We start from the raw sequence: 13,535 nt of genomic DNA, 5'->3' as shown, positions 1-13,535 counted from the left end.
CCCTCCTCGGTGCGCCCTTCGGCCTCAGTTTTTCTACCTGTAAAACGGGGACGCCTGTCCAGCAGGGTTGCTGGAGGGAATGGGAGGAAGCTGTGAAAAGGGCCTTGTGCATGTGGTACATCCGTGTTAGCCACGCTGCAGGCTGCACCCCGCTCGGTGCCCTCGCCCTCCCGGGCGGGCTGGGAACCGCAGGCACAGAGCTGCCTGGACCGTAGCGAGGCTCCTGGCACCGAGCCCTGCGTGCCATCCCTCCTGCACTCAGCTCCCAACCGAGAACACCCCCCGGCCTGCACGCCTACCCGGACCTGGCACCGGCCGTGCCTGAGCCACCCACACCCGGGGGGGGGGGGGGGACGACAGGGCTGAGGACCCCCGGCCTGAGAGAGAGCCTGCCACACGTGTGTGCACAGAGCGGGGCTTTATTGGAAGAGATACAGAACGGAAGGCCCAGGGTCCCCGCCGCCTGCCCGCCCCGCCCCGCCCGCCCAGGAGACAGCCTCCACCACCCTCCTGCCACCGGCTCCCCGGCTCCCGACCTCCGGCCACACAAAGGGTCTCTCCCAGCCCCGGGGCAGGCGCCCAGGGGGCCTTCGGGGTTCGCTCAGGAGGGGGGGGGGGGGACAGTCACAGCTCCGTCCGCCTGCGCCCGGCTGGCCCCGCTCACTTGCAGCTCTGGAGCCGGGTCCTGTGCGGCTTCTCCTGGGTCAGCAGGGGGATGACGGTGTCGCTGTGGGAGCCGCGCAGCCGGCTGCCCCAGGCCCCCTCGGCGCCCGGAGCGGCGGGCTCGGCGGGCTCCGGCGGGGGGCTGTCCGGGTCCCCCCGGGAGCCCGGGGCCTCGGCCTCGCCCCCGCCAGGGCCGGCGCCCGCGGTGAGCTCCAGCAGCTCCAGCTCATGCTTGGCGGCGGTCTCCAGCACCCGCTGCTTGTTGTAGTAGCGGACGAAGTTGTTGATGATGGGGTGGATGGGCAGGGCGATGGCGATGACACCGCACAGGAAGCTGATGGCGGCGTTGAGCTTGCCCAGCGTGGTCTTGGGGTAGATGTCGCCGTAGCCCACCGTGGTCATGGTGATGATGGCCCACCAGAAGGACTGCGGGATGCTCTTGAAGAGGGTCTCGGGGTGGCCCTGCTCCATGGTGTAGCCCAGGGCGGAGAAGACGAAGATGCCCACGGCCAGGTACATGAGCAGCAGGCCCAGCTCCTTGCAGCTGCGCTTGAGCGCGTAGGTGAGCGTCTGCAGGCCGGAGGAGTGGCGCGCCAGCTTGAAGACGCGGGCCACGCGCAGGATGCGCAGCGCCTGCACGGCCTGCTGCACCTTGGCCAGCTCCATGACGCGCGCGCCCAGGTGCGTGAGCGTGAGGCTCACGTAGAAGGGCAGGATGGCCAGCACGTCCACCACGTTCATGAAGGACAGCGCGAAGCGCAGCTTGTCGGGCGAGGCGAGCAGGCGCAGCAGGTACTCGAGCGTGAACCAGCCGATGCAGGCCGTCTCCACGCTCTCCAGCACCGGGTGCTCCACGCGGCCGCCGCCGGCGTCCGGCACCTGCAGCTCGGGGACGGTGCCGGCGCACAGCACCACGGAGGACAGCAGGATGAGCAGGAAGGACAGCACGGCCACGGCGCGCGCCGGCCGCGAGGAGCCCGGCTTCTCCAGGAAGCGCCAGACGCGCTGCTGCCAGCGGCGCCCGCGGCCCGCGCCCCCGGCCCCGGGCCCCGCCGCCGCGTCCAGGCCCAGGTCGTCCAGCAGGAGGCGCACGCGGCGCGCGATCTCCTCCAGCTCCTCGCGCTTCTCGCGCAGGTGGCCGCGGCAGCACGGGTCCAGGAACTTGAGGTCCACCTTCCAGAAGTCCATCTCGCCCTTGAAGCAGATGGGGCAGAGGCCCTTCTTGATGTGCACCTCGCCCAGGTGGTACAGCTCGGCCACGCAGCGGAAGGCGTCGGGGTCGCGGTCGAAGTAGAACTCGCGGCGGCCCGGGTCGTAGTCGTCGCAGAGCGAGAAGATGCGGTCGTAGCCGCCGGCCAGGCAGCCCAGCAGCTCGGCCAGCCGCGTCTCCGGGTAGCGGCTCAGCAGGCCGCCGTCCAGCACCTGCCGCACGCCGCCCACGTTCACCACGATCTCCGCGTCCCCGCCGCCGGCGCGGGGCCCCCGGCCGCCCGGCTCCTCCGGGGGGCTGCGCGCCGCGGCCCGGTCCACGCTCCCGGCCCGGTCCACGCTCCCGGCTCCGTCCACGCTCCCGGCCCGGTCCACGCTCCCGGCTCCGTCCACGCTCCCGGCTCCGTCCACGCTCCCGGCCCGGTCCACGCTCCCGGCTCTGTCCATGCTCCCAGCCCCGCGCCCCGGGCTCCGCCGGTCCCGCCGGTGCGCGCGGCTCTCTCCTCCCGGGGAAGCCCCGGCGGCGCCGGAGGGAGGGCGGTCACAGCGGGGAGCCGCCGGCGGGGGCGCGCCGCGGGGGAGGCTGGCACCGGGCGGGCATCCGGGCGGGCGGCGCCTGGGCGCGTGGGCGGCGGGCGGGGGGGCTCCGGCGGCCTCCGGCCCCCCGCGGGCGCTCACCTCGGCTCTCCGCGCCGCACGATCGGCCCCCGGGGCTCGGCTGCCTGCAGAAGCGGGGTGTCCCGGGTGGTGGGGGGCAGGTCCGCCTCCCCGGGGCGCGCGGACAGCGCCTAGCGGTCCCGGATCCCCCGCACCGGCCGCGCAGTCCGCCCGGAGCTGGAGAGGAACTTGGCCGCTCCGCGCCGCTCCAGCACAATAGGAGCCCCGCCTGACGTCAGGAGCCTTCCCCGGCCCCTCTCCGGGGAGATCGGCCCCTCTCCGGTGAGATCCGGCCCCTCTCCGGGGAGATCGGCCCCTCTCCGGGGAGATCCGGCCCCTCTCCGGGGAGATCGGCCCCTCTCCGGGGAGATCGGCCCCTCTCCGGGGAGATCGGCCCCTCTCCGGTGAGATCGGCCCCTCTCCGGGGAGATCGGCCCCTCTCCGGTGAGATCGGCCCCTCTCCGGTGAGATCCGGCCCCTCTCCGGGGAGATCGGCCCCTCTCCGGGGAGATCCGGCCCCTCTCCGGGGAGATCGGCCCCTCTCCGGTGAGATCGGCCCCTCTCCGGGGAGATCGGCCCCTCTCCGGTGAGATCCGGCCCCTCTCCGGTGAGATCCGGCCCCTCTCCGGTGAGATCCGGCCCCTCTCCGGGGAGATCGGCCCCTCTCCGGGGAGATCCGGCCCCTCTCCGGTGAGATCCGGCCCCTCTCCGGTGAGATCCGGCCCCTCTCCGGGGAGATCGGCCCCTCTCCGGGGAGATCCGGCCCCTCTCCGGGGAGATCGGCCCCTCTCCGGGGAGATCGGCCCCTCTCCGGGAAGATCGGCCCCTCTCCCTGTGAGATCCGCAGGCGGCTGCCTGGAGCCGGAGCGCTCAGCCCCGCGCGGGCGGCACAGCTGCGCCCCCGCCCCTCCTCGCCGGCCCGCCCCTCCCTCCCGGGGCAGCGGGCACAGGGCCCGGCAGGGAAGTTTCCCTGAGGGAGGACGCTGGTGAAGACCCGGTTGCCTGTTGCTCCGCAGGAAAAACCTGCCTGAGAAAGCCCTTCGGGGGCGCTCCTGCGCCGGGTCCCCGGGGCCTGTCTGGCCGGTACTGGCCACCCTCACCGCACCCTGCACGGGCCCACCCTGCACAGGCCCACCCTGCACGGGGAGGACATGCGGCCGGCCCAGTGGGAGAGCTAGGACTTACCCAGGGTCTCAGGGAAGGGCAGAGCCCAGACCCTCTTTCTTCTTTTTCTTTCTTTCATTTTTTTAAATATATATTTTATTGATTTTTTACAGAGAGGAAGGGAGAGGGATAGAGAGTTAGAAACATCATGAGAGAGAAACATTCATCAGCTGCCTCCAGCACACCTCCTACTGGGGATGTGCCGGCAACCAAGGCCACAGGCAGATGTTCCATCCACTGAGCCAAACCGGTTAGGGCAGACAATGCTTTTCTTTAATGAGGCGGTATAGTATGAGAATACATCAGGCTAAATAAGTATTGTTTGGTGAAACTTCGTCTTACACATTGTATTTCCTTTTCATTTAAAATAAACGTGTGACCTGTTACTACAGAGGAAGGAGTTGAGGTTCAAGAAGGTTGAGCAGCAGTATCATGCATTGTAAGTTTTATGACTGGCCGTGATGAAGGCATCATGAGCCAGGCGCTTTCCCAATGCTCCGCAGGCTCGTTGAGTCCCCCAGCATCTCTCTGAGGAAACATACGGCAGGTGACCTGCCTAGGTCACTCAGCCAGCAGGTGGCAAAGCCAGTGGGCGCCCAGCGGCCTGCGGCCACGGCCCACCACTTCCCTCCAGGCCCTGGTCACACAGCTGGTCGTGGTGCAGCTGGGGCTTGAGCCGAGGCCCACCTGGCTCCGAGGTCGTCTCCTCTCCAATCTAGTGTCCCCGCCCCACCACCCCTGCTCACCCTCCAGCCCCTGCTCCTTTACTCCATCTCTGTGACCTCCGTGGATCCCTCGTACCGACAGAGGCCAGTTCTGACTGTGTCTTAATCTAGGCCAGTGGTCGGCAAACTCATTAGACCACAGAGCCAAATATCAACAGTACAACGATCAAATTTCTTTTGAGAGCCAAATTTTTTAAACCTGAATTCTTCTTCAAAATAGACTCGCCCAGGCCGTGGTATAATATTTTGTGGAAGAGCCACACTTGAGGGACCAAAGAGCCGCATGTGGCTCGCGAGCCGCAGTTTGCCGACCACGGATCTACGCTAACCGGGCTTAGGAACACCCATTAATTCCAGCATTTCTTCAAGTATCCATTGGGCTCCAATGGCAAGCACACGCACACACACACACACACACACACACTCACACTCACACCCAGGTTTGGTAGTGGGTTCATGCTCTAGTAGAGAATGCATTTTTTATAACTGATTATTGCAGCTTGCAGTGATCAGCATAGCAGAGAGGTCTGTGTAAGAAGCGGTGTTCCCGAATTTCCCTACAGGGGGCTCTGAGGGGTGGTCCCCAGGCTTGGAAACCTGAGAAGAGACAAGAAGAGCAAGAGGCTGCATTTTGCCCCGAAATGGTGTTTGCTTTTGGGGGTGTGATGGCGACCCCTCAGCAGGTGGAGCTCCCCAGCCACCCCACGGGACAGTCACTGGGTCCACAGTCGGTGGGAGCCAGGAGTTCCAGGTACCCTGGTGGCTCAGCAACCCTGGAGACACTGGCCTCTGGGAGAGTGCCCGCTGAGGCCCAGCCTGCAGGTCTGGAGCCCTCGCCCGGTGCGCCCGCCTCACCCGGTGTGCCCGCCTCACCCGGTGCGCCCGCCTCACCTGGTGTGCCCGCCTCACTTGGGAGAGGGCAGCCCATGCAGAGGAAGGCACGTGGTTTGGAGGCAGGCTGGTAGGCCTGAAACTCAGGGGGGAAGCTGCAGACAGACCTCAGGGAGCCCAGTCAATCCTGGGCAGTCTGGAGTTTTTGGACCTCAGGTTGTTGCTCAATAGTTGATTGGTTGTGCAGTGGGTTTATTGGGTATTGCCAGCATTTCTTCCTGAGGTAGCACAGACTGCAATAGGAAATACCAGAGTACATCACACCTGGTGACAATAAGTATGGCATAGATTATGTAATAGGAAACATCAGCGTATAACCGGACAGCCAATGGGTCCCTGCCACTGCTTGAGCGAATTAAGCAGGGACAGGGTTGAATCATACGAGCATTTATTCTAATACTAGTGGCCCGGTGCACAAATTTGTGCACACTGAAAGGAAATTGATTAGAATAAATATTTTAATATTGCTATTCACCCTTTCTCTATAATAGGCATGTCAACCAAATTCGTGATCGACAATGACAGATGGAAACACAAGTGTGGGATTATCGCCAGCGAGAGCTTTATATGTATCGCCCCCATGTGCGAGTCAACTTGGCCTTTATAGATATAGAATAAACTTGCTTCATTAGACCTGCTTTCTGATGTACTAAACTCTTCCCAGCCCAGTGAAGCACCCCAACTTCTCTTCCAGGTAACTGTCAGCAGCACAGCAGTAAATATCAACACAAAGCAGATTATTATTGCTGATCAGGCAGGGAGGACAAGGTTAAATATTTAACTGCAGCAGAGTTTGACTATATTCTGCGAAGTGAGAAAACCTGAAGTCATTTTCAAGGCCCACCATTTCTTATTTCTCCTCTAAACTCCGGACACAGGCATTTTGTCATCTGACCGCTGGACCCTGTCTGGGTTTGGTGAAGCCTTAGACCGGGATGTCACAGGTTAAATATATATGGCCCTGACCTTTTTGGCTCAGTGGATAGAGTGCTGGCCTGCAGACTGAAAGGTCCCAGGTTCGATTCCAGTCAAGGGCATGTACCTGGGTTGCGGGCACATCCCCAGTAGGAGGTGTGCAGGAGGCAGCTGATGGAAGTTTCTAACTCTCTATCCCACTCCGTTCCTCTCTGTAAAAAATCAATTATATATATATTGTACAATATATAATTGAGCCAGGAGCCTATATCCATTGAGAGTTTCCTGAAGGATGAAATCAGGGAAAAAGTCTGAGGGTTTTTTGTTTGTTTTTTTTTTTTCTAAAAACGGACCGTTTCTAGCAGAGGCATATTCTGTCCTGTGTGTGAATTCTACTCGAATTGTGCCTTTCGTGACATCCCGGGGGCGAGGGAACGCAGAGCCTCTGTGAGACGCAGGAAGCAGCAGTGGTTTGGACGCGTGTGGGCTGTTCACTTCCATCGGAAGGGGAAGCGCAGTCAATGCCAGCGTCCTGGGAGCGGTGGTTGGAGCTGTGCTGCTCTTTATCGAATATGCATTTTTTGTATTGTGGAACAATAACATTTGGGCTCCAGAAGGCTTAACTTTGATGGCGCTAATTAAAACAGTACATGGGTATCTAAGTGATGTGTCTAGACGGATGCTGCGAGCTCTAATCCATTCCTTTTTTTATTATGGAATAATCAGTTCTGTTCAGTTACATTTCCTTTGTGTGTTGTCGGGTTTAATAGTACCTTTCACTCTGCTCCCGCAAACAGGTACATTTCATTCTTTGCCGAGCGCCTCGCAGGGTGGGGAGCGGCCCCTGGGACCCTGGAGAGCTGCTCGCCCCGGAGACAGCTCCCCCCCCCCTCCTGTCTGAGCACCTGGCAGTCAAGTGCCGGGGCCAGCGGGGCGGGAGGGGGTGTGGGTGGAAGGGGGGGGCAGACAGAGAGGAGAATGATGTAACACGGAATCAGCAGGGTTTTGTGGGGGTTGTTTTTGCTGAGCTGCTTTTTTCTTTCCTATACCTCAGTGTTTTCACCTGCAAAATGAAACTAGGACAAGATCTTTTAAGAAACCACTGAAATAATGCGGGTGTGAACAGGCTTCATGAACTATAAGATGCTGACCGCGATGGGGAAAGCGATGGGAGGAAGAAGGGAGGGAGGGAGGCGGGCAGCGGGGAGGAGGAAAGATGGAGAGGACATTGACTTCCTGGGGGCCAGTCCCACCGTGGGCGGATCCCCGTGCATGCACACCCCGCCCCCTGGGCCTGCTTGGCTGTGACTCAGCCCACACTGGGGGTGGGAGGACTGGGAACATGACGGCCGCCTCGCGCCCCAGACGTGTAGAATGACGTGGGGGCCATTGGGCCAGGGCGGCTGCCGGGAGCGCGGGGGACAGGAGCCCCTCGGGGCTGCAATCAAGTCCCTTGGAAAGGAAAGCAGCTGGAAGGTAAATCTCACACCCTGTCACGGGAGGACGCTGGGAGTGGGCGTCAGCGGGAGAGGGTGGGAGCTGTGTGGTTGGAAGCGTCCTGGGGGCGTGAGAGGAGAAGGAACTCTGGAAAGCAAGCCCTGCAGCGTTTCCTTTTCTCTAGTTGCCCCGTGAACATACAGTCGTTGCAAAATTTTGAAAACTGTGTGAGCCCCATGTTTGCACCCCTCAGCTGACTCTCCGCTGGGGCCCGTGTGGGGTTCTCGGTGACTGTGTGTGTGTGTGTGGGGGCGGGGGGGGTCACCGCCGTGCAGCAGCTGAAAGCCACAGCATGTGCAATCTCCCAGGTGCCACCCGTCAGCCGTGTGGCCAAGGCGTAGCGGGTCCTCGGCCCAAGGCCTCACAGGCCTCATTCAAAACGTGGCTGGGGCTGAAACCGGTGTGGCTCAGTGGATAGAGTGTCGGCCTGCGGACTGAAGGGTCCCAAGTTCGATTCCAGTCAAGGGCATGTACCAATAGGGGGTGTGCAGGAGACAGCTGATGGAAGTTTCTCTCCCATCGATGTTTCTTTTTTAAAAAATATATTTTATTGCTTTTTTTACCGAGAGGAAGAGAGAGGGATAGAGTTAGAAACATCAATGAGAGTCATCGGTCAGCTGCCCCCTACTGGGGATGTGCCTGCAACCAAGGTACATGCCCTTGACCGGAATCGAACCCAGGACCTTTCAGTCCACAGGCCAATGCTCTATCCACTGAGCCAAACCAGTTAGGGCATGGCAATGACTTCTTAGATACGACACCTAAGGCACGCGATCCATGAGAGAAATGTGCGTCAGCGGGACTTTATAAAAACTTCTGCTCTGTGACAGAGGGTGCCGAGAGAATGTGACGGCAAGCCACGACAGGAGCCTGTCTGATAGGACTGTCATCGAAAACACACAGAGAACTCAAAGCTCAACAGCGAGGGAGGAGATAACCCGGCTAAAAGTGGGTGTGTCTGTCCACGTCCTGTGTCCTTCCTGGACGGAGCTGCCCGCAGGAAGTCCGGTCCCCAGCTCGGCACCGAGGAGAGGGGACCTGAGGCCTGGGACAGCCGCCCCCTCCTCACGTCCCGGCTCCTCTGAAACCCCCCAGCGTCCCCTCTGGGAAGCCTTGGACAGGACAGTGCTTTTCCCACGGTGCCCGGCTCAGCGTCTGCTCCTGGGACGTTATGCTCCTGGGGCGTGATGGGGCCCCATGAGGAGAGAAAGGGCGGCCAGGGAAGCGGGAAGGTGTGGGCGGAATGGGAGGGAGCAGCGTGGGAGGGGGGATGGAGAGGGAGAGGGAAGGGGGATGGGACTAGCGAGAGAACATTCAGGAACGTCTTCCCGTGTTTTGAAGAAACTGTCATGGCAGGCAGGGCTGGATAATTACTGTCATTTGTGGGGTGTTTCCGGGCGAGAGAAGCAAATAATTAGGATGCCATGAGCTTGGCGCCGGTCAGACACAGATGCTGCGGGGTTCTGGGGTGCCCTGCCCCCGTGCCCCCCATGCTGCCAGCAGCGCCCTCTGGGGTGTCAAAGGGTCTCCCAGTGTGGCCATGCCAGTCAGACGGGCCTTAGCTGTCCAGTGGGCCCTGGGAAGGACCTCCGTCCACTGTCCCCCTTCCACGCAGGATGGGCCTCAGCTTGGTGGAGAGCAAGGACATGCAGGAAACGGGGGTGGAGACAGGGAGGGGTGGACACTCCAGATCAGCAGCACGTCCACACTTCTGCTGGGCGGGAGGTGGGGGGGAAGGAGGCGGGTTGGAGGAGGGGGGGGTTGAAGGTCATTTCCGGCTCAGCAGGCAGTAGATGGGCATTGCTGGAGTCTTTCTGGTCACATGGGATGATTGGTGAACATGAGTTCTCTGCCCCACAGATTACCCGAGAGCCGTGGTCGGCAAAGTGCGGCTCGCAAGCCACAGGCGGCCCTTTGGCCCTTTGAGTGTGGCTCTTCCACAAAACACCACGGCCTGGGCGAGTCTGTTTGAAGAAGTGGCGTTAGAAGAAGTTGAAGTTCAAAGAACGTGGCTCGCATTGTTGTCCCGTTGATGTTTGGCTCCGTGGGCTGATGAGTTTGCCGACCACAGCCCTACAGGTCATCTTTCTCAATCCCTCACTCTGGGCAGGGCCCGATTCAGATTCTACATCGTTTCTCTTAGACCCGCAGGGCCATGGTTGCCTTTAGCTCAAAACAATCCATGTTCCGCAGAGGCACGTTTCGGGGTGACTTGCTGTGAACCCCAAGCCCCATGGAGGGAGCATTGCTGAGACATCAGGGCAGCACACAGAACGGGGCCCCACTGCTCGCCGCTGCGCCCTCCCCAGCGTCCGGGGTCTGTCTCTCCCTGTCCCGCCCTCTTTCCGCTCTTCTCTGGACCAACTGCAGGCTGGCTGTTCACAGCAGGGAGCGCCCCACAGGGGGCGTCCCCCGGCCCCAGGAAGCATGGCGGAAAGAGTGTCAGTATCTTTGTCTGCGTCTTTTCCCCCTTTAAATAGATATCTTTATTGATTTAGAGAGGAAGGGAGAGGAGTGGAGAGAGAAACATCCATGATGAGAGCAAATCATGGAGCGGCTGCCTCCTGCACGCCCCACACTGGGGATGGAGCCCACAACTCAGGCCTGTGCCCTGACCAGGGATTGAACCGTGACCTCCCAGTTCCTAGGTCCACGCTCAGCGCCTGGGCCACACCGGCCGGGCTGCGTCTGTCTCCCCGGGCGGATTTCCTCCTTCCCAGGGCCCGTCTGTCTCTGCCCTTGAACGAGTGTCTGAGGGACAGTCCCCCCCGCCCACGGGCGCCTCTGTTTCCCTGGGCGGCCAGCGCCGGGGTTGGGTTGGGGGTTAGAGGAAATGTCTCCGCTGCTTCTCTGACAGCTCCCCCTTACAAAGCGCCCCACCCGGCGCCCCACTGCCGACTGTGTCCTGCTCGCCGCCCCCGCCGCCCCCACGCAGCTGGGCGTGCAGCTGTCCGCCAACTGCCTCCGGGGCTGGCTCCTGAACGCTCCCCTCCCCGGAGCAGTTCACATGTGACGTGCCCATGCGCACGCACACGTGCACACATGTGCACACGCATGCAAATGCACAAGGGTCAGTCACACACTCTATGCCGGTGCCAGTCCTTTGGGAGAAGAGCGTGCAGACCTGTGAAGGCTCATTTGTAAAGCGAGAGTTACATCATCGGGGGCCCATGGAGGGAGAGTCCCTGGGACAGAGATGCTTGCTCCTTGATAAAGCTGTCCCCCCTGCCCCCTGCCCACAGCAGCTGGGAAATGCCCCAGGCGAGGGAGAGCACAGAGCTGGGGGCGGAGGGGTGGGAAGCTGTGGGGAGGGGACTCAGTGTGGGTGCATTTCGGTGGCAAATGTTCCCTTTGTGCTCTCAGCAGCTGGTGCGGACCAATGAGCAGCTTAGCAAATCGCCCTTGATTGTGGTGGTTACAGAGAGCGGGTCCATTTACCCAGCGGCTGCCTCGGGCAGAAATCACTCCGTTTGTCTCCGGAGCACTTTCCTGGGTGAAGTGACTTGTGATGATCGCAGGGGGCACTGAGTCTGCAGGCGGGTGGGGGCTGGGAGGCGTGTGGGGGCTGGGAGGTGTGCGTGTGCGTGTGCGTGTGCGTGTGCGTGTGTGTGTGTGTGTGTGTGTGCGTGTGCGTGCACGCACATGTGTGTGGGGCCTGGGGATTCTCTGCGACAGTCCTCAGGCCACAGTGCCAAGCCCCTCCCCACCGGCCACAGGCACAAGACAGCCACGGCCAGGCCCCAGGAGCAGACCCGGACAGGCAGCCTCTGCCTGGGGCAGGAGGGACGAGGGACACCTTGTCCACCACGGCCATGTCCCCCTCCCGGACCTTTTGCACATAAAAAGGTCAGAGAATCGGGAACTCGGAGCTGAGGCCCGAGGGCTCCGGGGGCTGAGGCTGCTGGCCATTGACTGGCCTCTGAGATCCGTTCTGGAACCCGGGTCTGTCTGACCTCCGGCAGCCACGGAGCAGCGAGCGGGAGGTGGGAGCTAGGGGCGGTGTGTGCGCCCCGCTGGGGGGCCTCGGGGAGGAAGACCCGTCTACAGGCCTGTGATCTCTTCTGGACGCTTCCATGGCCAGCTCGGCAGCGTGCAATCCCAGCCACATCCAGCTCCTGAGCCTGGGGGTGCAGGCCCCGGGGGGCAGGAGCTGGGACACGGACAACCTGGACCCAACGTCTGCTCCGTCCACACTCTGGGGCGCCTCAGCCGGCGGGGGGCCTGGGAGGGGGGCCGGGCAGCAGGCACCAGGCCCTGGGGAAGTGGGGAGCCCCCTCCCCTCGGACAGGCCTGGGACCCCCAGGGCCTCAGGGGACCCGCCTCCCTGCTCGGCAGGAGCCTCCTCCCTCGTCACCTCTCCCACCGGCGCTTTCAAAAGGAGCCGAGTTCTGCGGAAATTCTGGGCTAAACAGAGTGTCAGGGGCTGAATTGTGTCCCCACAAAGCGTGCGTGGAGCGCGAACCCCAGGACCTCGGCCGCGGCCTTATTTAGAAGCGGCGTGTGCCGTGCCGGCAGCTGGGACGCGGCCAGGCTGCGGGAGGTGGCGCTCCCTGCCTCCGGTGTCCTTATAAGAAGAGGCAGACGCCGGGCGACGCCGGGGGAGGCCCTGGGGTGGCAGCGCAGATGGAAGGGCACTGCAGGGGCTGGAGGAGGAGGTGGGGGCGGGGCGGGAGGCCTGCTGACCCCCGGCCGCGGCTTCCGCCTTCAGAACGGTGAGCGGGTCGTCCTCCGTTCTTCCCAACGACCCGGGTTCTGGCGCTTTGCCCCGGCAGCCGTGGGAAGCGAGCACACAGTCAGACAGCCCGTCACTTCTCGGAGACGCTAAGAAGCTAGCCCTGGCCAGTGTGGCTCAGTGGCTAGAGCGTCGGCCTTCGGACTGAAGGGTCCCGGGTTCGGTTCTGATCGAGGGCACATGCCTGGGGTGTGGGCTCCATTTCTGGTGTGGGGCGTGCAGGAGGCAGCCGGTCCATGATTCTCTCTCATCATGGATGTTTCTAGCTCTCTCTCCCTCTCCCTTCCTATTTTAAATCAAAAAATATATATATATATATATATGAAGGACACTTAAAAAAAAGAAGCAAGATATGTGAAGGGTGTTGAGTGATAAGAAAATATCCTTCTAAAAAAGAAGGAGCCTGGGTTGGTTTTCCATTCAGCTCTGACCCTGTGCGTCTGGCCCCGGGCCGGTCCTCGCACCGTGAACCTTTGGGCGGCTTCTCCCCGGGGGCGGGGCCTGTCCTCCCCCCTCGGGGCAGGCGGGAGAAGGGTGTGGGTGGCCTGTGACCGGATTCCCGGAGGGGGGCCTCCCGTCTGCCCCTCCCACACCGAGAGGATGCTCGTGACGCGGGTGCCGCTCGCTCAGTCGCAGGCGGGCGCGGAGGCTATTTTGGGAGGAGTGGTTACTAAGAAACGAGGCTCTGGTAACCCTGACAACCATAGGTAACAGGATGCTGGCGCAGCTCTCTGTCCCCCCTTCTCATCGCCGCCTCGCAGGGCCGTGTCCGGGGGCTCCTTTGTCCGGCCATCCCCTCGCAGGGCCCGGCCTCGGTCTGCCCGCTGCCCTCAGACAGAAAGGGGGCCTCCGAGGGACGCCCAGCACCCCTTCTTCTGAGTTCCCCCCTCCCCCCATGGCAAGAGCAGGGTGCCATTAAGAGCCGCCGTCACCTCCCTCCGCGCCCGCCGTGGGCCTTGGCACCGCCCCCCCTCCCCGCAGCCGCTCAGAGCACGCCCGCCAGCTCGTGGCTGGGCACGTCCTGGTTCCCCTCAGAGCCACTGCGAGCCCTCGGGGCAGCTGGCCATGGGGTGCCCCCTGCA

At 62.2% G+C, this 13,535-nt stretch overlaps 1 protein-coding gene across 1 annotated transcript; it reads right to left on the bottom strand.

The window, feature by feature from the left end:
• Positions 1 to 501: 501 nt before the first annotated feature.
• KCNF1 (potassium voltage-gated channel modifier subfamily F member 1) lies at positions 502 to 2,319 on the bottom strand. The gene has a single exon (XM_036432579.2). The coding sequence runs from the start codon at positions 2,317 to 2,319 to the stop codon at positions 661 to 663; it is 1,659 nt and encodes a 552-aa protein (XP_036288472.1). The 3' UTR covers positions 502 to 660.
• Positions 2,320 to 13,535: the final 11,216 nt, after the last annotated feature.

The sequence above is a fragment of the Pipistrellus kuhlii genome, unplaced genomic scaffold (assembly GCF_014108245.1).
Source record: "Pipistrellus kuhlii isolate mPipKuh1 unplaced genomic scaffold, mPipKuh1.p scaffold_m20_p_112, whole genome shotgun sequence".
Lineage (NCBI taxonomy): Eukaryota > Metazoa > Chordata > Mammalia > Chiroptera > Vespertilionidae > Pipistrellus > Pipistrellus kuhlii.
Note: the sequence above shows the minus strand (reverse complement) of the source record. Positions and strands in the feature narration are given on the sequence as shown.

Coding starts and splice junctions, on each gene's coding strand:
- KCNF1 (XM_036432579.2), bottom strand. CDS start 2,319: ATGGACAGAGCCGGGAGCGTGGACCGGGCCGGGAGCGTGGACGGAGCC.